Source organism: Gracilinanus agilis, chromosome 3 (genome assembly GCF_016433145.1).
Source record: "Gracilinanus agilis isolate LMUSP501 chromosome 3, AgileGrace, whole genome shotgun sequence".
In the NCBI taxonomy this organism is placed as follows: Eukaryota; Metazoa; Chordata; class Mammalia; order Didelphimorphia; family Didelphidae; genus Gracilinanus; species Gracilinanus agilis.
In genome coordinates, this window is record NC_058132.1 from 328270025 (window position 1) to 328296015 (window position 25991).

Consider the following 25991-nt stretch of genomic DNA (forward strand, 5'->3'; position numbering starts at 1 on the left):
TTTTATTTTATAGTTTATTGTAGTAAAAATTCCCCTCTTTAAAGCACTTGCTATTTTAGTCTACATTTTTTCTTTTACTCAGTGTTATATAACATTTTACATTATTTACAAAATAATTTGCATTATCTAAGGTTATACATAATCAATTTTTCCTCTGTGCCTCAAACAGAACATTAATTTCATGTAACTACAAAATAAGAATAGCACAGACTAAACATATGGGGAAATACAAATTAAATTACCACAGTAATTTAAAATCCCTGATTTTTTTTTACTTTGCAAGTATCAAATTCATTAACAGGTGGTTACTCCAAAGTCTCTGCAATTTCTTTATCATCCACTATTAGAGTATGAATAATCCCTTCTCTTCGCTTTCCACTACTGACAGCCTTTATATAACATTCATGATTACCAATACTGAAGTGAGTTTCAGTTCCGTCATCTACAAACTCACCCTAAAGCAGCAAAAAAAAAAAAAAAAAAAAAAGTTATAAAATATGTTTACTCTTCCTGGTATTTGTAAAGGTTGAAGTTATTAATAAAAACAAGCTATTATAAAATAGTAAGATTAAAGGTTTACAAATGTGTTTGCCTGTTAACGTTGGAATAAAAAATGCTACCTATGCCTGTATTTTCAATATACTTATCTTCCTCAACTTTTGGAAAAAATGCCTTTTAATAACTAAGTGAAATCAATCACCAATTATAATTAGGTACTCCTACATGCATATTAACACATAATTAATAAGTGCTATGAGATTATAAAATGGGATGAGAAAATATAATTGTATCCTAACATACAAATACATTTTCGAGTGTAAATACATAAGTAATGGATTTTGCTGAGATCTGAAAGGATCTCAAAGGTTAGGAGATGAGGGAATACATGCTTGAATTTCCAGGGTGAGGAGGCCAAGTTAGAAAAGACATGGGAAATAGGTAGGTGCTCTGACATTCTTTAGCCTTCCTTTGGAATTGGCTTTTTGTGGCATTGTGAAAGACCAAGATAAATACCAGAGGAAAAGGAAGGAAAGATAAGTAGTAAGAATACTGAATTTAAAATCAGAGAATTTGAGTTAATTAAATATTAAGCACCTCTTATATGCAAAGGATTATGTTTTCACAAGTTTAAGCTCTCTCATTTATTATGTATGTGATCTTGGGTAAATAAGAAATCCTAATCTATAAAAGGAAGGTTGGATTAGATGTGCTCTTGAGGCCTCTCCAATTTCAAAGTCCTATGATATGATGAAATTAATAAGCAATCAAATTATAATGACTTAAAATTTGGGTTATAAAGTTATGAAAACATTGAGGCACTTAAATATTCTTATGCTCATATCTAGAAAAAAAAGGACACTTTGGATAGAACATTAGATTTCAATTTCTCTATCAAATAAGTGTATTTTTATTGACAAAGAACAATCTATATTCTTATATCTATTTTCATCTGTACTTCAGATTTTCTGATATAGTTTCAAGTAGCATCATGACTACTTTGAGAATCTGCAATTTATCAGATAATAACAAAGATAATCTATCTCTGTGTGAGATTGATTAAGCTTTTGTTGACTATCCTGAGCCTTGTTCACAGCTTTCACCCTTTTTGTCTTGGTTTGCCCTTAGTTAAGATCATATTAATATTTGTTTTAACATATATAAAGCATGAGGATTTTTAGTCCATTTCTTCACTATACAATTTTGGGTATATTACTGAATCCGAGCTTATCATGGTTGTTAATTCTGCTGGCTACCAAAACAGGCATGTTAAGCTGGATTTCTGTACATTTTGGCTACCCACAAATCACAGAATTTATTGGTAATTCTGTCAGCAATTGATTGTCCAAAAAAAAAAAAAAAAAAAAGAAGGTTAAGGGGATTATTTCATAATTTGCTTTGTTCAAATCATCTGAGGACTGACAAAACTAGAAGTCTTTGTTAAAGAATTTCTACTAGTTGTTGGCTAAAACAAGATCTATGACAAAGGGAAGAGCATCAACATTTACTCATTATAAATGTTTTTCAGAGAGTGTGAATAGGTATAAGCTAGGTTCTTAAATCTATTCACAAGAGGAAATAAATATTTTGTGCTACAAAATAATGCAAAGCAATGTCAATTTCCTGTTTGTAATGCCTAAGGCTTTATGGATTTTCTCTCTTTTCCCTTTTTTTCGAAAACATTTTTTAGTTGGGATTTCCAAAACAGAGACTCATAGGCAAAAATGCAAATTTCCTTATATAGTTAATGGAATATTTAGAAGTACAATGGACATCAATCATGTAAAAATAAGAGTACCTACAATATAGTAAGGGAGCAAAAAAGATGGCTATAACCATAAAGGAAGTGATGAAAATTATTGAGAATAACCATCCTATAAACACTGGAATGAGAGTAGAGGCAGCTTGGTGTAGTAGATTATAGCTAATCTCAAAATAAGAAAGTAATAGATTCAAGGCTGATACACTGTATTTGACTCTGGGTAACTGAACCAGAAGCTTATAGAGAAGCTGTTGATGATGATTATTGGTAGTGGGAGTTGTCCTCACTCAGAGTTCTCTATTCTGATAAAATCATGGGTCCAAACCAATGAATGGGACATATTTGCTATTTGGATATAAAAAGTGGTACCTCTAGCAGATCCATGTTGACCACGCTACAAAAATTTCTTGCTCTTCTTCCTACTTATTATCTAAGTAAACTCTAAAATCCATTTCTAGCAAATGTAAATTTATTTATACAAAATTTAACCAGAAATGACATGTCCAATAAAGACACACTCCTGCCTTTAAATATTTCTGGCACTTATTTCTATCCATTACAAGTACCAGGGGGGCAAACATCTAGGGACTCAGTAGGGGCAGGATTAGCAGATGGATTAAGAAAGGCCTAAACAAATTTGCCTAAGTTAAGTGTGCTTAATAAAACTGTCTAAAATTTTCCATTCAGCTATTTCACTCTCTCCAAGAATGTTTGTTTTCTAGCTTACTTGTCAATCTCTACTCCATTTTCAGCAGATTTTACTGTTAACTCATTTCATTCTGATTCTTTTTGGCTTTTCTCACTTTGTACCCCACTAATCACAAAACTATAATTGTAGTTTGATTACAACTATAATTTGTAGCCTCCTTAAGTGGGCTAGAGGGTGTAGTGGATTTGGAGTCAATAAGATTCAAATAGTAATCTTGCCTCATGTTTACAAGCTACATGACCCTGGGTAAGTCACTTATACTTTCTTAGTTTCAGTTTCCTCATCTGTAAAATGAGGTAAATTAGAATCAAAGTTACTTTTTAAATCTCTTTTAGGTCTAAAAATGAGATCATCCTATGATCTTTTCTGTTTTATTAAAAATGTTTTATTTTGTGTCTATATGTGTTGTCTATTTCCGAGGGTCTTTGCCCAGACAAAACTAAGCCTTTGAATTTTACTCTGTAGTGTGTGATATGTATATTTGTACTAAAAAAAAAAAACACTTGAGTAATTATTTTCAGAAACCAGAGCAGAATATTTGTGAAACAGGTCAAGCAAAGTTCCATGCTGTTTCCATTACATTTTACTTCCACATTCATAGCTTTCTAGCACTGCCTAAGAGAAAGCACGTCAGGGTAATTTCACACTTTAAAAAAAAAATCTTATAAGGCCTTAATTATTTACATGATACTTTTATCTGGGAAAACCTCTTTTTTTTTAAACACCAAGAACATTTCAATGCCAATTATGTACAAAGCACGAATCAAGGCAGTACCAAACAACTACTTACTGCTGTCTCCATTTTTTTACCATTGCACCAGACATCCATAGTATCTTTCTCTGTAAGCAATGAGAAAAGATTGTTTACTTTTAATAAGTTAATGTTAAAATTCTACATTTTAAGAGAAAAAATAATCTTCAACAATACTGTCAGAAAAATTATAATACTATATAGCTTTCAAAAAATTCCTTTAATTCTCTTTTACTATGATACTCACCACTTTTTCATGGCTTTGACATTCATCTAAATATTAGAGAAATTATAAGTGTTTATTGTTTATTCATAGACAAAAAATTCTTTAAGACAATATCATGATCCTAAAAAACCATTAAGGGCAAAGAAATGCTATATTTAATGAAGGAATACAAATGAATACATGCTAGAATAGATTTTCCTGACAGAATATCTTTTAAAATCAGTAACTATGTTTTAAAAAACTGATTTCTAGAAAAAAATTTTCCCACCTGGAGACACTAGAAAAAAAAATAAAGTAACAACCAAAAAGCATAATAACAATCGGATGATGAATAGATTTCAGTGCTATTTTGAATTTCCCTAATCGTGTCATAATAATTTATTTTCATTATTTTCCTTGTTTTTAATAATAGTATTAGTTGGGGGGAGGAATTCATAACAACTGGGAACTCTGAGTACTCAAGTAAATGACATCGACTACATGCCACATAGTAATGGTTCCCAATTTTTTTATTCAGAGGTATTATGTAAATCCCTAAATTTCCCACATTTCACATCTAGCAAATATGAGTATAAGCCTGGTGAGGGGCTTAATAAGGGGATAAGAGGAGATGGTAATGAGGGGGTCACCAGGAGCCTAGGAGCCAGTAATTAAACTAGCTGGTGACTGGAGTTGATGTTATCAGAGGGGAGCAGCCTCAGCTGGGCTGCCCAGTGAATCTCCACTGCTAGCTACAGGCTCCTTTAAGATGTTGGGTTGATGGCCCCTCCCTGCTGAGGTAACTGACTTCCTATTGGGTGAGAGCAGAGCCCAGCAGGAAACCATGGTTCAACTTCCTCCCAACAATGGAGGCTTAGCTTTCACTTCCACAGTAAACCCCTACTTCTTAAAATTCTGTCCTCCCCTTAGTCTCCTTAGCCTTGAAGGTGTTAGAATAATCACAGGAATTCACAGATTAAGGCTAAGGGATTTATGTGAACTGGAAAGGGAAAACTAAGGTAAGAGGGCTTAGGTTTGCTAAGCTGTTAGGGACAACTGGCAGGTGCTGGCAAAGGACCTAAAGGGCCTTGACAGGCTGAGGGCAACCAGCCCCCAGCCAGAGATATCTAGACTCTGGCTTGGTGTTATTTGATCAGCTAGGTACACCGATGATGATGATGATGATGATGATGATGATGATGTTGTTGAGTTACTCTAGAGATGGCGCTAACCACTAGGCAACACTATCTAAGATCCTACCCACGATGCACATCCCTTCCACCATGGGGAAAGGTCAGGGAAAGCAAGTTGTCTGGGTGAGGTCAAGGGAAAACAGAACTCCAAGGTTGGGTTTACAGGGCCTTATATAGTCACAGCCCAACTGCCAGTTAGCACCTGGCATCTGGCACCCGCCACCCCAGAATTCCATTCTGATAACTGACAGGATTGCTTAGGGTAATATTGCAATGCAAGAAACCCTGCATTACAGGGGAGAGATGAAGGGTGAAGGGAAGTCTCATAACTACTCATGAAAATTGTTATCTATATAAAGGGAAAAAAGGTACTGTATCAATGAGAGGTTAAAATATACCCTAATAATAATGAAGTAAAAATTGCATTATGTATATATAAACACAGAACAACTACTGTCAATTAACAACTAAGGAGGTAGGCTAAAGGTTTATAAACAGTTCTGCAAAATGATTATAACTAAAATGAATCCCAAACAGTATTCTAATTTAAGGGATTAGAATAAGGACCATTAATTCTGGGAGGCAAACATATAGAGGGAAAACCAGGGATAGAAGAGAGGAGCTAAAGCCAGAAGAGTAGGGAAAACTCTTGAAAGAAGAGTCTTTGTGAATATTTGTATATTCCAATTTTCATTGCTGAAAGGAATCATAGCTTACTATAATTTGAGCAATTTACTCAGGATACTTAAAAAACAAATATAAATTATTAGAATTAAATAAATGGCATTCTGTGCTATCTACATTGAGAGAAAAAAACTGTGTGAGTAGAAACGCAGAAGAAAAACATATGATTTATCACTTGTTTATATGGGTATAGGATGTGAGCTTTTGGTCTTAAAAGATTACTCTATTACAAAAATGAATAATATGGAAATAGGCATCAAGTGATAACACATGCATAACCCAGTGGAATTGCTTGTCAGCTCTAGGAGAGAAGAGGGAAGGGAGAGAACATGAATCATGTAACCATGGAAAAATACTTTAAAATAAGTAAGCAAATAAATAAGTAAATAGCATTCTAGTATCACCTAAAATACAAGTATACAGTTAACTCATCCAATAATATTTTTTTTTAAACCTATACCTTCCACCTTAGAATCAATATAGTGTATTGGTTCTGTCAGAAGGGAAGAAGAGGAATGGGTTGCAGTAAGAGAAAGTTTTGCAGGCAGAGAGCAGCTACATGCTAGGAAACAAACAAGTCTGGATTCTGGAACACAGAGAGGTGATAAAGGAGTGAACACCAACGGTCACTGGAGGCTCTTGGACTTCCTGTCTTTTGAGCTGTCCAGGGCTGGAACTTCCTCTCTCTCTGAACTGAGGAGGTTTGGCTTCCTATCCCTTGAAGCTGAAGATACCAAATTCTGTTGTTCCTGACTGGAGAAAACCTTCCTTGGTTTAAAATCATAAGGTTTCCTGCAAGCTAAAAGTGTTCCTGACTGCTCAGAAGATCTGTGACTGGCTAATCTGTTGGTGAAGGCCAGAAGCCAACTCTAGCCTGGCCCAACTAGGGCTGAACTCAGCCATAAAGGGTTCACCCTAAAGATACTAACAGACCTGTTTATCCTACAAAAACAATCTGGGAGGATTAAATAGAGTCAGGTTAGCTAGTCAGGTTTTGGGGATCTAGCTAAGACAGGTCAGGGCCTCAGGGAGTATCAAGTCACAGAAGACACCCCATGAGGGGTTTTAGAAGGTGGGTGGCTAGTGAGAACCCTTAGAGTTAGGGAACCCCTATTCCTTTAATCCTCCCCTTCATAATACACCTTTATTTTCAAATAAATCCCTGTCCTGTTTTTATAACCTTGTCTGGATATTGAAAAGCACATTGGTCCAGTGAGGGAAGTTTTTCAGGCTTTCTTCACTGAAGGGATATTGTTCCAAGGGAGAAGAGCAGTAAGGGCTAGGCAAAAGTGACTTCCCAGAGTCACATGGCTAGGACATGTGAGGACATATTTGAACCCAGAAACTCCAGTCTCTAGATCTGGCTTTCAACCCAATGAGCCATCTAGCTGTCCCCAAACCCCATTCAATAACATTTTAATGACTGTGATCTCAAACCAATTCTATGATAAATGAAAGATGCCTAGATAATATTCCATTTTTGGCTTTGTGCTTCTGCTCTTCTCTAAATTCCCTTTATGTAATCATTAGTTGAGGCTCCTGTAGGAAGTGAGTTCTGAGCTGGCCTGTTTAATACTAGTATACTAGATACAAAATACTAGTATATCATACCAAGGCTTCCTTTTGCCTTTTATATTGTACTATATTGCTGATTTTGCTAGTTTGTAAGAATTGAAAAATAAAAATTCCCTGGCATCTTTTTGATTTTTTTTCAAACACAAAACTAAATGTTAAGAACTACAGGTATTAGTAAATGCTTCACAACATATGTGATTTTCATGTTAAAAGTTTATGCAAGATTGTCTAACCTATTCCTTCTTTGCCCAGAAGTAATCCTAGAAAATCTGCAAGAAGACATCACTAAATTATAGGTCCTAAACCAAACTTTTCCAGGTTTCCTAGGGTACATAGTAGGAAACCAGTACATGGTGAAATCCAGGGGAAAAAAATCGAACCTCATCTTAGCCAATAATCTTCAGGCTTTTAATTGAACAAATTCTTTTTCAGTGTATTCTAAAAATAATAGAACTGACAGATTTATGTTTACATACTTTTCTGAAGCTCTGGTGGTGTTGCTACTGAACAGTAAGATATCAAAAAGCAAGTGAAAAGTGAGGAATGGAACATAAGAACACAGATAATCTATAACTTTGGCAAATTAAGAGTCAGTCTAGGGAAGTGATAGTGAACCTTTTAGAGATTGAGTGCCAGGTCCCCCCAAACCCACCCCCCTCAGACCAAGTGTCACACCCCACCTTCCCCCCAACCTCACTGCCAGCCCTCCCCCCTTCCTTACCACAGACAGGGAAAGGAGAAAGCACTCCCACTGGGCTGCTGGGAGAAGGAGTGGATGATATGAAAAAATGTCATCAGGCATGGTGGGGAGGAGGAAGGAAGTAGCTTCACTAGAGTCCCTCTGCCTTTCTAGTAATGAATTCAGGGGTGTGGGGAGTAGGCAATGACTCGCATGCCCACGGAGAGTGCTTTGCTTGCCATCTTTGGCACCATGCCATAGGTTTGCCATCACTGGTCTTGGGTTAGTAATTTTGTGAGAACATATAACACATAAAACCTTAGGAGTTGTAGATTTAGAGTTGGGACAATCTAGTCCAACCTGCTTATTAAAAATGCTCATGTTACAAGGTATAACAAAATAGCTAATTAAATGACAAATTCCTTTTAAAAATCTTGAATAGTACACAGTTTAAATATCAAGAATTTAAATCCTATCTTAGAATGGCATGTTATGTCTCATTATCTTTAATGTGTCAAGGATTTAAGCCCTATCTCAGAATTGTATATTTCTATTGGTAATTAGCTGATATGAAAGTTCTAAATCTTTTCTTTATGGCAGACTATTTTTATTCCAATTAATTCACTCACATTCTCTCTCTATTTTAAAACCCTTACATTCCATCTTAGATTCAATATTGTGTATTGATTGCAAGAGAGAAGAACAGTAAGGGCTAGGGTTCACACAGAAGTATCTGAGGCCACATTTGAATCCAGGACCTCTACCCCAGGCTCTTCAATACATTGAGCCACTTAGCTGCCCCCCTCGTATTCTCTTAATATTCAAGGTAATCATTACAGACCAACCATAAAAATAAACACTGATCCATGTGTTAACCTTAAAAAATATCAACAGTCAAAAAAGAAATATGTATATACACTGCTTCATGCCTATGTTTCTATTCTGAATTTTCATGACTTTGGGGGAAGTTAATATTTGTATACTTACTTATAGTGTACTAGTTTGGGGAGTAGGAAGAGGAAATAACTATAAGAGAAAGGTGCTATCATTAAATATGGACAATATCAATATGACATTTATGGGACAATAAGAATTTGAAAACTATTCAAGATTTACATCAGACAATGACATGTAAAACCCAGTGGAATTGCTTGTTGGCTATGGGAGGGGGCTAGGAGGAAGAGAGGGAAAGAACATGATTCATGTAACCATGGAAAAATCCCCAAATTTAAATAATTAAATAAATGAACAAACAAAAAAAGATTTACATCAGACATTTCTTTGCATAGGAAACAGTCTGAATAAAAGCAAAAGTCTATTCCTTTTCTGGTCTGTCAGCAGATCTTATGTTTAGAAAATTTGACTTCTGACATTCCTAAAACAAACTTCTGTTATATCCTCACCCTTGCCTTGCCCCAGGGTGAAAAATAAATGCTTTGAGTAGGGATATTCTTATGTTTTTGCCTTTATAGTCCGAACACATCTAGTATATAGCATATAAACATAATAATAACAATAACAAAAGCTGACAATTTACATAACGCTTTAAGATTTTCAAGGTACTTTTTAATTAGTAGTGCTTCTGTTCCTCACAACATAATTATTAAGTCTAAATCTAGAAAAACATCCCCCTTACCTAAGTTCCACAAACAAAGTAGGTCTCTGATTTGGGTATACTTCCTATTCAGACAAACAACATTTTGCATACTGATCTTTGACCTAAATTTCCTTAAGGGAGTGAATATATGTTATCATTCTTAATAAATGTATACTCATTTTCAAAGAAGATCTTATAAGAGTAAGAATTCAACTCAATTACAAATATTAAATGTTTGTGTTTGGATAATTTTATTTTCAAAGAAGGGCCAGTGAGAATATTAACAATTAACAATAATGACCAATAATAGCTAGCATTTATGTAGCACTCTTAAAGTTTATAAGGTGGCTTTAACATATGTCATCACATTTGATCCTCACAAATCCTGTGAGGTTGATGCTATCATCCCATTTTACCCAGAGCAGTAAGTTTTATTAGTGTAAACTATCAATATGTATTGTTATCAAAGCTAATGATTTCAAGTTAATAGGACTCATGGAACATGTAAATATAGCATGCATTCATGGGAAAACTGTTTTTAAGAGTTCTGATAGAGAATGCCAAGACAGAATTGGTATAACAGTCTCACAAATGGTATTTTCTTCTTTAAAACCACAGTTCTATAGTTCTTAACAATTTAGTACACAAATGATTAGTGGATGTTACAGAAGGAATACATACTTACCCAAAACAACTCTAAAGTCCACACCATCCAAACGTAAAATCCAAGTATTTGTTGTTTTTGATCTGTTTTCCATATATTTCTTGAGACTTTTCCCATCAATTTCCAGAGTATATTCATAAGCAAAACCACTGACTGCATCTATGTTTATAGTAGCTTTTGTTTTTGCAGCTCCAACACTAAATGTTTCTTTGCCCACAAGTTTGAACATCCATTCTCTTCTTACCTCTTCCTATGTAGTGAAACAGAAATAAACCAAAGTAGAAAATACTTCAGTGAACAAATATCCAGATAACAAAAGTGAATCATTAACCTCAAGATCATGAAATAAGTTTAAATTCATAAAATCACAGTTCTTAAGGCTAAAAAATGCCTCAAGAGAAAATGTCTTAAGTTCTCACAAAGTAAGGTATTATTATCTCACCATTTTTATACTGAGGAAACAACTCTGTTCTAAAGAAGTACAGGATGAAATTCATTGATGCCCACAATCTTAAACTGACCAATTTATAAGTAGACATCTAGCAAGAACTGCTTAATACACCATAATTATACAAGCTATGAAATTAACCTCAAATAACTAATGCCAGAAATTATAATCATTAAATTTTTAATTATCACTAATCATTTTAAGGCACAGTAAAAACAAGCCAGAAATCTGAAAAGGAAAGGCTTTTTTTCTAGATCAGCTTTATTTGTTCTCAACAATCAGTCTATATGCCAGAAAGATATATACTACACATACATATTATACATATAAACATACACAAGTTTTCTTCCTACCTTTCCATCCACATACACGACCCTTTTTCCTGAAGTAGTTCCATGTTCAAATTCAATCTTGTGAACACCATCACTTAAGGCAACTTCCCAAACAGCTACAAGATCTGTCATTTTTTCAAAGTGGCTGGAACAAGATCTACGAGAAGAACAAAGCAATTTTCATGTTAAAAATAATTATAGCCAACTGGAAAAAATCATGTCACATAAGAAAATAACTTTTAAAAAATGAACCTGTTATTACTGCATGTTAAGGAAAGATTATCCAAGAATTGACTGTTATCCAAATATACCTTTACTCCTATTACATCTGGTCTTCTTTTAAGATACAAACTACTGTACATGATTATAGTCCCTTAATTCCAAACAAAGCCTCCTTCATCTTAAGAGGATTAAAAATCTATCTATTACTTCTGAATAGAATACGTTGCTCCAGGTTACAGCTTTGTAAGGTCAGTTTAAAATTTTTTCCTTTAAAAAACTAAAATACAAGTAGTGTTGAATTCTCCCCTACACTGGTTCAACTGCTATAAATAATTTTTAAAACCTTCTAATTCAAGGTGGTATCTACATTTGACTAAGAGAAGTAATTGTATTCAAGAAAAATGAATGCTATATTTAAAATCTACACTTGACCAAGAGAAGTAATTGAATTCAAGAAAAATGAATGCTATATTTAAAATTCAAAAATATGTTATCTGCAGTGCTTTTTGACCAATTTAAAAAAATAATAAAACGTCTATTTTTATCACAAAATTTTGGTATGTGAATTTATATGGCATTACTTCTAACTCTGTGCTGATAATAGTATGTTTACATTTATATTAAATTTATAGATGGATACGATCTATATCATACTAAAAACAGTTTTTTCATTTTTATTGTACAAAATATAACTTGAAAAGTATGTATATTTTTATTAATATGCTTATTACTATAACAGCACAATAACCTGGACAGCCATATATCTTTTCTCAATATCCATAATAATTCCTTTTTTTGGTCCACATCTTCATTTATATTGCAATGAAAGCTATTTACCTTACTTCATCTTCAAAGAGAGCAATCTCATCTTGGGATGCCATAGTTACCAAAACAGCCTTTAATCCAATTAGCAGCCAGGAGAGAGAAAAGCAGAATTGCAGCAAAGAAATAGTGAGAGCAGCAAAGATCACTAAACTACTAAAGTACGTTGGTTTTGTATAGTTTACAAAGAGAACTTTTACATATCATAGAATTGTCATCTCTAATTTCTAGAACATAATATAAATTGTACAAAGTATGGCAAAGTATACTTTTTCCTGTGCTTGCTTAAAATTTATAGTTGTTTTTTTTTTTCAAGTATCATAGTAATTTCAATCATTTATTTGTGGAAGACTTGGCCTTTAGACTCAACTGGCCTAATCCTCTAATTTTAAAGGGGAGGAAAATGAGGCTCAGAAAGGTTAAGTGATTTAATTTCACAAAGCAAATTAGAAGCAGAACCAGGACCTAGAATCCAGGAGTCCTTACTGACAATACTAGTTGGTCAAATTCATTTTCTGATGATTTAACTGAGTACTGCCACATTTACATCCCAATATAAATTACAATTCAGTCAACTTACAGATTCAGGACTCTGTAGCAAAACTGGATGGGTTAGGGGCAGCTGGGTAGCTCAGTGGATTGAGAGCCAGGCCTAGAGACAGGAGGTCCTAGGTTCAAATCCGGCCTCAGACACTTCCCAGCTGTGTGACCCTGGGCAAGTCACTTGACCCCCATTGCCTACCTTTACCACTCCTTCCACCTATAAGTCAATACACAGAAATTAAGGGTTTAAAAAAAAACCAAAAACTGGATGGGTTCAATGGTTTGCTACTTAATCCTTCATGCCACCCTAATGTGAAATTAATGCCATATCCTCTAAATCCCTACCTTTCTTTTAATATAAAAAGGGGATGAGCAGCCCATCTTGGTTGAAAACAACTAGAAACTTTAAGGTTCTAAGGTTTTGAAATTAGCAACTAAAAGATCCTCCCTTCCTTGATTAAGAAGAATGTAAAGAGCAAAGAAACAAGCAAGCTTTACAGAAGAAAAAAACCCCAAAGTGTTTGTCCATAAAGCTTTGTCAATTGCAGATTAAAATACTTTTCCTAGAATCATTAGAACTCATCCCTGAAAATGGGATTTACTATAATCATAAAAACATCTGGCTTGCATGTATATAGAACAAATCAAACAAAATATGAAAATTCTTTTGAAAAATGAAAATTGGTTTAGGCTTTATAAAATTATTTACATTTTTTCTCTAAACCAACTCTAGAGAGAGCAATATATAGATGCTTCAAATTTGAGTTGGCTAATTCATTTTAAAAAGCAGTATTACAAATCATTAATGATGTTAAAAAAATAAGTTTCTATCTTGACTACAAAAACTTCTTACACCTTAAGAGAAAATAATAGGAAAATGGAAGTTTCATTGTGGAAACGCCCTTTATTCTTTCTCCTTCCCACCAAACAACATTTACTCATTCGACTATTTATTGTATTTACTATATTCAAAACACTGTGAAAGGTATCAAAGAAGATACCAATATATTCAAGGCACCATTCCTACCCTTGATTTAGCAGTCCTAGCTGTCAGGGTTAGTACATAACACATATCTAACTTAAATTAATAAACAACACCTATGTAGAGGACACATAAAAGCTGGAAATAGAGTGTGATAAAGGTAGAATATGGCAAGGGAAAAGTGCTAGAAGAAAATATGAGGAGTGGATCACTTTAATCTGTTCAAGGAAGTTTACATGGAATAGTAACATATAAGCTGGGCCTAGAAGGAAGAAAAGAATTTCAACAGGCAGAGATTCAAAGGGAATGTGCTCCAGACACTGCAGGCAGCCTATCAAAGGCAAAGAGAACACATATAGCAGGCTAATATCAAGGAATACCCTCAGTGGTGTGATGTAGATGCAGATAGGACCCCAACACAGGCAACATTCACATTTAGTGGGCAAGAGAGGGAGAATGACTCACCAAAAGAGAACAAGAAATAATAGATATGTAAAGGGAAACCTAGACACAGTCAAGTCATGGAAGCCCAGGAAAAAAACCAATAAGGAAAAAGATATGACAAGATATGTCAACAATATTGAATGCTGCAGAAAAACTAAAGAGGACAAAGAAAGGCCAAGATGTCACCAAATTTAGAAATTAGTCACTGAAGACCTTTGAGAAAGCAGTTTTAGTGGGGTAGTGCTGTCAAAGGCAAAATAAATTTCAAGGAGCAGAGGAATGAATGGGTAGCAAAAAAGAATTAAAGGAGTCAAATTTGACTATTCTTTCTAGGATTTAAACAGTGAAAGAATAGTTAAAGAAGCATAGCTTGAAGGAGAGGCAGGCTCAAGGTTTGGAGCAAGGAGACCTGAATATGTTTGTAGACAAAGAAAAAGGAGCTAGTACAGTGATGGTGAACCTTTTAGAGACCAAATGTGAGTGTCGTTCCCGGCCCCCAGAAGGAAGGGAGGAAGTATTTCCCACTGGGCCGATGGGCAGAGGGGTGGGTCATGTGAAAAATGTCCTCAGACACATGTAGAGAGGGGGAAGGGAGTAGCCCACTCTAGCACAAATGCTATAGGTTCACCAACATGGAGCTAATAGATGAGATTTTTAAAAATGAAATAAAAAACATCAATAGTGATAATTCCTTAAAGAACTAGGATGGTAAGGGATTAAGGGCACAAATTAAAGGATTAGTGAAGAAGGCCACCTTGTATATAGGGTATACAAAACCTCTGTGCATTTTAAAGCTTTAATGCTTACTAATAACCAAAGGGCAAAAGAGAACATGAATATAAGACATGTATAAAGTACTATTTAAGAAAAGAGATGGTAGGGGGCAGCTGGGTAGCTCAGTGGATTGAGAGCCAGGCCTAGAGATGGGAGGAACTAGGTTCAAATCTGGCCTCAGACACTTCCTAGTTGTCTGACCCTGGGCAAGTCTCTTAACACCCATTGCCTAGCCTTTATGGCTCTTCTGCCTTGGAACCAATACATAATACTGATTCTAAGATGGAAGGTAAAGGTTTAAAAAATAAAAAAAAAAAAAAGAATAGAGATGATAATTCCTGATCTAGGGAGTGGGAGGAAGAGATTATAGATGGTTTTGAATACCAGTCTAAAGGAATGGGGTTACCAATTTAATAAATGGGCAAAAGGGATGCATTTAATAGTTTAACTCGGATACCATGTACAAAATGAGACCTTATGATTATTCTGCATAGTTGATAATGCTTTCCTTAACAAATAATATAAATTACTGCTAGGAGAGGTCTATCTATTGCAGTTAAAGTAGATGAGAGAATTATTTGATGAGTTTTCTATAATGTCTATTTTCAATCTAGACAATTTTGCCAGTTTTAATCAAAAGTCACTGAAAAAGTGAATGACTGCTCTTTTTTTGATAAAAAAACATAGAAATATAAAAAGTAAAGTAACTGTTATACTTTAAAATTTGAAGTGTTTAATTTTCCTACTCAATACAACAAACAGTTGTTAAGCACTGTCAACGGGGAATCTAGAAGCCCCCAAACTTGTAGCCTAGAAAGATTTAATGAACCTCATTATTTAACTTGAAGATGAAAGCCTCAGGTTTGACTTTGTCACAACTGAATTCCTCCCTGAGGGAAAGTCCAACTTCACTAGTCTCAGACTAACTAGCTTCCCAACTTTAATGGCTCCTCAGAGACATCATCTAGTGTAGTGTCACTCCCAGGGATAATGTCCCCAGAGTCCAGGATGTAGATGACCTTGTAAGTTTCTGCACTAGACTCTAAGTAATGGGCCAAATATTGGACCTTATCCCTATCCTGATTAAACAGCGGTTTTTCTGACTACTTTGATAATTCTGTTATTTCCCAGTCAACAAATGGAGGTCCGTCCTCAGCTAGATTCTGAAGTCCTAGCTGCCTGAGCCACCCTGCTAAAGAGGACCCCAAGATGTGAAGTACTCACACAACCAGTTTGGAGTTGAGTCAGGAGTCCAATTAGCAGAGGGGCCAAGTAAACGGTTCTCAGTAAAAGGATGCAGTTTCGTGTATTTGGGAGTGACCCACTCTTTAATCAGGAGGCAAATGGACAGTCGCGGTTTCACAAATGTCCCAGTGTACCACCTCAGTGGAATAGCTGCCCAAAAGTTTGGACCAGGTACCTGTGAGTGTTTGAAAGAGTGTTGAACATCAACCAAATCTGCTCCCAAGGTAAGTTTGCCAAAATGGAGCCCGGTTCAAACTCTGCGAACTCCACACTTGGCTAAGGGGTGTGTGTGTGTGTGTGGTGTGGTGTGGTGTGGTGTGGTGTGGTGTGGTGTGTGTGTGTAGGTGCATGTGTATGTGAGTGAAGCAGTGTCTATGCCAGAAGGGCAAGGAAAGCAGAGTTCAGAGGCATGAATGGTTGGCTGAAAGCTGTGAATGGGAAGCTAAGCTGGAGTGTGGGAGCCTGAGTGTTCATTTGAAGTTCTGAGTAACTGCTTTGAATCAATCAAAATAAAGAAAGGTTCTTCAGAATTTGAAATGCCTTGGCTTAAGGTTTAAATGGCTGCAAATTTTTGTGAAAGAGCTTCTCTTAGCATTCACAGTAGTTAATGGCTAAGTTTAAAAAGGAAATTGGATCTCATTTTTTGGGTGAGAAACCTTTCGCTGATTCTAAGCTATATATTTTTGATTTTAAAACATTCTTTTATTTTTTTCCCCTTGTTTGTGCAATACAGTTGAGTTTTCTTTTTTCTTTCATTTTTGTACCTGAACATATTATCAATATTAATTTTTTAAATATGCAGTAATTTAAGTTTAAAGTACATTTGTTCTAATATTAACGCATACCCAAAAGGCTTTAAACTAAAGAATAATGCTATTGATCATTTAAATAATTATGGGACTTTGCTTAATGATTCTGATTCTAGAAGAGTATTTAAAAAGAGCCACTGCACAGTGCAAATAGAGCACAAGGTCAAAGAGACCAACCAATCCCAGTAGGATTGATGTAATTTTGAGCCAAGACAAGAGAACTTGAACTTGTTCAGGGTTCAAGGTTGTGGCACTTAACATATGTTAAGACACAGGACACTTCCTCTGACCCACATTCTATGCAAGCACCTTATCCTGGCTACTGATTGGGTAAGTGCATAATTATTTAAATCACTTTAACTGGGCCCTGATTCAAGACCTGTTATAGTTTTATTTTTCCTTTACTTAGATTTTTTTTTAGACATAAGACTTTAATATTTTATATTTCATCCACAAGTTATTTTTTTCTCTTATATGTGGATTTTTTTTTTATGGTTTTGATTTCTTTTGCAATTGATTCATATACCTTATAACTCGGCCATGTATCCCTGAGTGATCCTTGTGTTATTATCCACCTTGGGGGAGGGTCTTTGTTATTGTTGTGAACTTTGATTTGAATTTGAGTAATTTTAGGATAAGGAACTTGCTACCTCCCAGAATCCAGACAATGAACCTATTTGGAGAAGGCGTCATTGAAGATGCCTGCAGAGACCACACACTGCATCAAGAAGATCCAGAATTGAACTCTGGGATGTGAATTTAAACTTTGGGGGGGGTTGAAGGCATTTGTTTTGAATGTATACTTTTATGCCAAAGGGGACTGCCCCAAATTGGCCTTTTGCTGATTTAGCAATCATTGATTTTGTTCTTTTATTTTTTTCCTTTTATCCACAAATTATTGCAATATATAAGTTGATTATGTCTTTATGATCCTTTGGGGAGACTGCTCCCCAAAGGATCATAGGGGATATGTATGAATAGAGATTTTGAACCTTGGACTTCATCCCCCATAAGTCTTTAGTTTTCCCAAAATTCCCTTTAATCTCTCCTGTGCCTCCATGTTTACATGGTCATATTATTGTTTTATAGTTGGGTATAACTCCTCCCTTTTTCTCTTTTGCTCCTGGGAGCAGGCTGTTTAGTACCTTTTAGTTAGTCTCTTTTGTTAGTTTATTATGAATAAAATATTTATAAATATATTTAGTATTTTGCATATTAATTTTAATCTCCAAATAAGTATATTGGGAGTTGATCAAGTCCTGTTTGAGAATGTGTTTATGGATTTCTCTTGTTTTCTCTTACAGCAAATGAAACTATCTACATGAAGGAGGGATCAGCAGGAGAAAGGATGCTAAAGCCATTTCTTCAGGATCCACCATTGGGACCTACCAGATACAAGAGACTAAAGACTTTGGGGGGGACTGGGGTAATGTTGTTGACTAAATAATAGGCAATATTGGGGATACTAAAACAACTACAACCACGAGATAGTTCCTATTTTCAACACATTTATCTTCTAATGATATGTTAATAGAACCCTGAATTCTATCATCTCTAATACTAGAACCTATACTACAGCAGAAAGCTAAAAGTTTATTATGATTCTGCCTGGCAGGTCCTTAGTAAAGTACAACTGTATATACTATTTATAAGTAATGCTTCCAAGTTGCCTGAATTTCCAAAGGTAGGGCATGTGTGAAAAATATTTTCAACAAAAGGCTGAAGTAAAGACTAAGTAGTAATAATTGTGACCCAAATAGTAATACTACTTTACAAATATAGAGAACTTTACAGTTTGCAAAGTGTTTCCACATTATTTCCTGTTGTGATCTATATAACTAACAAGATTTAGAAGATAATAGATTTTAGAGAAAGATTAAGCAACTTGTTCAGCTAATGCCATACAAAAGTATATGCAAAAAATGTTATGTCAGGGGCAGCTAAATGGCTCAGTGGATTGAAATCCAGGCTCAGAGACAAGAGGTCCTGGGTTCAAATGTAGCCTCAGACCTGGGCTTAGCTATGGACCTTGGGCAAGTCACTTACCCCCTATTGACTAAACCTAACCACTCTTCTGCCTAAGAACTAATACACAGTATTGATATTAAGGCAGAAAAGTAAGGGTTTAAAAAAAAAAGTATGTTTCCCAACTCTTATATTAGTATTCGCTTTACTAAATCATTAAATATTTTAAGATCATTAGATTTCACTGATGATGCAGAATACAAAGGAAGAACAGGCTATAAAAACCAAAAGGAAAGCCTCTCAATTAAATATTCATTATACAACTCTAACCTGTCTTAACAAGTAAGAAAATGTTTAAAAGTGTTTCCATTTTCTTTTCTTTCTTTTTTTTTTTTTTAAACCTTTAACTTCTGTGTATTGGCTCCTAGGTGGAAGAGTGGTTAGGGTAGGCAATGGGGGTCAAGTGACTTGCCCAGGGTCACAAAGCTGGGAAGTGTCTGAGGCCAGATTTGAACCTAGGACCTCCAGTCTCTAGGTCTGACTTTCAATCCACTGAGCTAACCAGCTGCCCCCTGGTGTTTCCATTTTCAGGTTGACTTCTTACGGCAAAAGTTCCAATTGCCTTTTAACTTCCATTTTATCAAGAGTAAGGAATTACAGTTTAAAGTATATTCAATGAAAATCATAGAATTTCTGTAACAAAATGATTTAATTACAATAGTCATTACAACTGCAAAGCTATGGGAACACTATATATAATAATTACAAAAAGGGTGTTTGTGGCTATGCTGATAAGAGGAGAAAGTACAGCTACTGCTCTTAAAATTCTTTTCAAGAATAGACATAAAAAAGGTGATTGATAAGAATAATCCAAGACTAAAGATTAGAACCCTAGGATGTGATGTTAACAGATAAGGAAAAGGCAAAACTACATTTATTTTTTTTCTCAAATGATTTTTCAAATTTGTACTTGAATGATTAGCAAAAAAATTAAACAGGGTAATTAAAATTTTAAGATAATGGGTAGATGGCAAGACAATTTAATGACTTTCAAAGAATTTAAGTCATTAAGAATGTAAAAAAGTTGAACTTGGGCTACATAAGGTACTCCAAGATCTTGAACTGTGAAATCCTCTATTTCATCAGTCCTAAGTCCTTGAACCTTTTCTGCTGCCACACTCCTTCGGAGTTTGTATCTTTGATTCATCAGTATGCATTGATACCAAACTTTCAACCTCTTGGTTATAAATGGGATAAAATTCAGTGTGTACTCCTCAAGGCAAAGGGACCAGTTTACACCCCGCCCCCAATCAGGTATAAAATGTATAAATAAGTTTATTTTAAAACTAGACTATCTCATTTCAAGGACATTGTCAGGAAGAAACAAGGAGAACAAGGCCACTCAGTCCAGCTGCAGCTGACTCCTAATTTTTTCTTACCCTTGAAAATTTAGGGTGATATACTCCCCCCCCCCATCCCCAAGTGATGAGCTCATGCATCTTACTATATTCTGTTTGGGGTAGACTTTGAACCTAGATTTTAAGTCCTTGCCTTAGACAAGGGAGTTCGGACTTCAGCTGCTCCTACCAAAGTTCCTCTCTGCTCCTACTCCTGAGCCACACAACACTGCTGCCTTGCTTTCTCAGTTTTGACCCTCTCCCACCAATGGTGCCATAAAGCATTATTCTCCATCCCTTACTTTCTTGTCCTATTGTCTGTAAACTTCTAATCCTCAGTTTTCAACTGCTCCCCCAATGTTCCTCTCTGCACCTACTCCTAAGCCACAGAACACTGCTGAAGATTGCTGAACTCATCATGCTGCCTGTATCCACTGCAAATTCATGTTACCTAATCTCAACTGGACTTTCACTACAGTAAGACAATCTTTTTACTGATCAATGGTTAACTCCCTCCTTGTTACCTTCTCACAACTATTCCAACACTTCCTTCTTTTCTCAACTTCATTTGTTCCCTTTTCTCTCAATAAACTCTTCTCTATTTTCCTGAAAAAAACTGAAGCCATCCTTCATATGGTCCCTTCTCCTGTATACTTTTTTAAAAATTTAGAATATTTTCCCATGGTTACATGATTCATGATTCCTCCTCCACTTTTTCCTCCCCCCTCCCAAATCTGACAAGCAGTTTCACTGGGTTATACATGTATCATTGTTCAAAACCTATTTCCATGTTATTCATATTTGCAGTAGAGTTATCCTTTAACATCAAAACCCTAATCATGTCCCTATTGCGCTATGTGATTGATCACATAATTTTTTAATGCATTTCCATTTCCACAGTTCTTTCTCATAAGTTCCACTGGATTGTCCTGGATCATTGCATTGCTGCTAGTAGAAGAGTCTGTTACATTAAATTGTGCCACAGTGTATCAATCTCTGTGTACAATGTTTTCCTGGTTCTGCTCCTTTCACTCTACATCAAATCCTGGAGGTCATTCCAGTTCACATAGAATTCCTCCAGTTCATTATTCCTTTTAGCATAATGGTATTCCATCACCATCAGATACTACATGTTCAGCCATTCCCCAATTGATGGACATCCCCTCATTTTCCAATTTTTTGCTACCACAAAAAGTGCAGCTATAAATATTTTTTGTGCAAGTATTTTTTCTTCTTATCTCTTTGGGGTACAAACCCAGCAGTGGTATGGCTGGGTCAAATCTCCTCTATACTTAAAAGATTCTCCATGAAGATTCACCTATCATTTTTTCTTTTGCTTTATCTGATCTCAGAGGACAAGGTTCTTAGTCTTGCCAAGTCTAACCACTTCTACTTGTCTCTGATTCCATCCTCTCCCAACTTGTCTGGAAATTGTTCCATTGACCACTTCCTACCTCTGTTCATCTTTTAATAACTACTAGTTCTTCTTCTACTGCTTATAAACAAGTTCCTTTAATACAACAAAAACAAAAAAATGAAAAACCCTCCACTGACATGTGCAACTCCTCAAACTATTCCTCTATCATCTCTCCTACAATGTGAAACTCTTATAGAGTAATCTATACTTCTTCTTGCCATCCTAACCACCTAATTCAATTTTCAACTCAATGTAATATGGTTTCTGACTAAAACACTATACTGGATCTGTTCTCTCAAAGCTTAAATACTAAATCTGGTGGCATTTTCTTATGTCTCATCTTCCATTACCTTTCTACCTCTCTGGCTATCCCTTCTTCATGTTCTATCATTACCACAAACTCAACATATGGGAAAACAGAACTCGTTTTTCCTCTATAAACGCTCCCTTTTTCTTAACTACCCATTTATCTTTGAGGTTACCATCATTCTTCCAGTCACCTACCTTTACAACTTTTAGAGTTATCCTCTCTCACCCTATCAGATACAATGTTTGTGTAAATCCTAATTGGTAAAGAGGTTAAGAGTATATGTACTGAGCTTGAAGTCTGGAAGAATCATCTTCCTGAATTCATATCTAGCTTTAGTAGCTATGCAACCCAGGGTAAGTCAGTCACTTTATCCTGTTTGTCTTAATTTCCTCATCTGCAAAATGAACTAGAGAAGGAAATGACAAATCATTTTAATATTAATCATTTTAATAATAATATTTCTTTGGCAAGAAAATCCCAAATAGGGTCGCAAAGAGTCTGAAATGACTTAAACAACAAAATATTATTTTATTTAATTAGAAAATTAGGGGGGAGGGGGAAGCTAACAATTTAAAATATTATTGACTAGGTCAATCTACTTTGTAGAAAATGCAAGAGCTTCCTTTTCCAAAGAAGCTAACCACCACCTTCCTTCCAGTGCTATGAAAATCAATTTAAAAACTCACCCTAATTTGCTATAAAATGTCCAAATCAACCAATAAGCACTCAGCATTCCTGAGTGCTACTTTAAGGGGCACCAGGGGACTCAGAGATAAAAGTAAACATGTACCTCCCCTTCAAGGAGCTTACAATCTTACAATCTCCTTGAGAGAGACAGACTGTGTTGTGTGTATGCAAGTAAAATAAATACAAGGTAATGGGAGGCAGGCAGAAGGGGTAGGGTAGATCAGGAAAGATTTCATGTAGAATGTGGCACTTGAATTGAACTTCCAAAGAAACTAGGGATTCTAAGAGGCAGAGATGAACCAGAGGTGACAGGTATTAAAAAACAAGGCATCTGAAAGACCAAATTAAAATTATTTTGCTTCTATCATACAGAGTTGGGTTCACTAGCACCACCGTTTTATTAACTTATATAAGTTATATAAGATAGCAACACAAAAATAATTATTAAGAAAGGAAAGGATTGTGTCCACCATAAATTAGCTGAGAAAGTACTTACACCTTATATCAAAGACCTCATGAAATAGAGTATGAGAATTTTATATTCATTTGGAGTTTATTGTAATGAGAATGGTTCTCTAATCAAGAGCTGATGACTATTACCTTAACTTTCCTCATTGATAATTAAGTATGAATCACAGACAAGTCTTGAAATCTGTACATTTAATATATTTGTTTCTTTGAGATCTGTGGATTTTTGCTTTTAAAAGAAACTTAAGAATTTGGCTCTGGAGAACTGAGAAAGTATACCTTGATCTTTTCAAGGAAAAGTAGGGGACTATGAGGCTGTAATATAAAACACACTGTAAAGACATTGTTGGTTATGCTGAATTGGGTTTCCTTTTCTTAGAAAAGAAAAATCATTTGTTACAATGAATGGCTTGATGGGTGAGGGATGGATATATTTATAATTAAAACTGATATGAAAACAAAAGATACCAATACAAATTTTAAAAATAAAATGTAAAAGGACAAAGGGTTTATTATAAATTTCAATCTAGCTATTACTAAATTACATTTTAGAAATACATGTAACTATATCCATAGTACATCATGTACAAGATGATGAGCAATTCTAATTCTAGTCACATGGATTTTAAAAAGTAAATGCAGAAGATAGGACAAGAAAACAATCTAGTGAAAGAGAAAGAAGAGGAAGATTTTAAAATTCAGGTGGACGGGGCAGGAAAATAATTTCTTTGTGCGTTGTCTAAAAACTTATTTGTAGTTTCACCTAATGGGTACTAAGTTAAAAAAAAATCTGTGCCACAGCAACAAGTATCAAAGTAGGGCTTTAAGCACCACCTTCCCTTTTTCCTGACAATTTGGATCACTAAAACCATGGTATCCTCAAAATTCCTATGAATTTACATTCAACTGGATTCACCCGCAAATGTGGGGTTGGGTTTTTTCCCCTAACTTTATATCAGTTAAAAAAAAAAACCCAAGTCACATTGCTTTTGTTTCAATTCAATTACTTCAAAAATCACTTAAAAACATTTGTATTGGGGACAGGTGGGTGCCTCAGTGGATTGAGAGCCAGGCCTAGGGACAGTAGGTCCTGGATTCAAATCTGAACTGACACTTTCTAGCTGTGTGGCCCAGAGCAAGTAGGTCACTTAACCCCCAATGCCTACTCCTTACTCTTCTGTCTTGGAACCAAAACGTTGTATCGATTCCAAGGCGGAAGGTAAGGGTTTTTTTTTTTAAAAGTTTGTATTTTAGAAATTCGTATTACATTATCACATTTATTTAAAATTACTTATTTTCAAGAAATATACCACATGCCAGACGAGCTATTGTGATTCTGGTCGCATGGATTTCGAAATTGTAAAGAAAGAGAAAATAGAATTTCTATTCCTTTTTTAGGTAGTCTTTGGCTAATTCCAAGTGGAAGAATCCTGAAACAAAGCGCAGTAAAGCCACGCCCACTCCTGGGGAAGAGGAGGAGGAGGAATTTGCTTATTTATCAAAAGCTCCCTAAGAATAGCAGCTGGAAACAAACTTTGTTTGCAGTTGCTAAGATGCTCACCTCGCACCCAAGCTTTAGTACGCCTGGGGGCCCAAAGGGGATCTGGGGAACAGTCGCGCCGCATACTCCGGAGTGGAGGGGAGGACAGAGAAGAGAAAGTAGCGCGTCGCCCCCGAGACTGGGACCGATCGAATCGAGGCTAGTTTCGTCGCCTCTAGTTTCCTCCCTAGTCCTAACACCCTCCCACCGCCCCCCCATGGGCGCGGCCGGTCGGCTGCCTCGGGGCTAGGGGTGGGGGTCCTAGGAGAGATGCTGGGCCCATAACGCGGGTGGTAGAGGGAAGGATGCGGTAAAAGGAGGACGCGCCGGCGGCAGGAAGGCGGAGCGCCCTGAATTCGGAGACGGGCAGGGGCCGGAGGGTGTTGGAGGGATGGGGAGGAACCCCCTGAGCGGCTGATTCCCCAACCCTTCCATCTCCTGCCTGCTTTTCCTTCCTCCTTCACATTCTCTATACAGTTTCCCCGGCGCGCTCCAGCGGCCCGGTCCCCGTCCCCACCCAGGGAGCCCCCTCACCCAGCTAGTTCCCGCGGTCTCCACAACTCCTCGCAGGCTCTGGCCACACCGCTCCTCCCTCTCTCTCCCGGTCACGCCCCCACTCCCTTTCCCGCTGGCAAAATGGCGGCCTCCTCGAAAAGGCCTAGGAGAACTCCAGACCGAGCGCGAAGCGCAGGCGACTACGGTGGCCTTCGTGGCCCCCAGCGAGCACGTGCTAAGGCTTGGTTGCGTGCCCGTGTCCTGCTGGGGGGTGGGGCTCACGTGGGTTGTTTCCCGCTAGGCCATCTTGGATCTGAGGCTGCGAAAAAACTGCTGCTTGAGGCAGGCACCCTGACCGAGTCATCCCTCCCTCGACCGTCACTTTCCCCTTTGAAAAGTCAACGCTAACACTTAACAGCATCACGTTATTCCGAGAGATTCGTGATGTCATCAGTGTAGGCAACTCTTTTCTGCACCTCAACAGGACACAGTTCGCCAACCTTCCAAACATATTTGCGCATTCTCCACTGAAGTGAAACTTGTCCAGATGTTTCAGCCACAAGTCGTCCATGACTGCTGATGTCCACTTCCTTTGTCTTTAGAAGGTACTTATATTTTCTAGATCTTTAAGAACTTGGTATGTCGGTGCAGCTCGGACTGCTTTTCTTTACATAAGGAGCTGTAACCGGTTGTCTGTAAATTTGTCTATCTTTTACGTGACAATTGCTAAATTGTCTGGTAAACTGCAGGCGTCACCATAGGGCCACGTGGCCT

The 25991-nt window shown here is 36.3% G+C and overlaps 1 protein-coding gene across 2 annotated transcripts; it reads right to left on the bottom strand.

The window, feature by feature from the left end:
- On the bottom strand, nt 1-25788 carry FAIM (Fas apoptotic inhibitory molecule). Of its 2 annotated transcripts, none has more exons than XM_044666676.1 (5): nt 25634-25788; nt 11119-11254; nt 10339-10567; nt 3760-3809; nt 1-455 (listed from the first exon to the last, which is right to left on the bottom strand). In XM_044666676.1, the coding sequence occupies exons 1-5, from the start codon at nt 25786-25788 to the stop codon at nt 306-308; spliced, it is 720 nt and encodes a 239-aa protein (XP_044522611.1). In that variant the 3' UTR covers nt 1-305. The 2 variants fall into 2 exon arrangements, with proteins under 2 accessions (XP_044522611.1, XP_044522612.1); XM_044666677.1 differs by lacking the exon at nt 25634-25788 and adding an exon at nt 25257-25294.
- Nucleotides 25789-25991: the final 203 nt, after the last annotated feature.

Coding starts and splice junctions, on each gene's coding strand:
- FAIM (XM_044666676.1), bottom strand. CDS start 25,788: ATGGACGACTTGTGGCTGAAACATCTGGACAAGTTTCACTTCAGTGGA. Junction 11,255..25,633: donor TCTCGGAATAACGTGATGCT/GTTAAGTGTTAG, acceptor TTCTTCTCGTAG/ATCTTGTTCCAGCCACTTTG. Junction 10,568..11,118: donor TCGTGTATGTGGATGGAAAG/GTAGGAAGAAAA, acceptor TTCACTACATAG/GAAGAGGTAAGAAGAGAATG.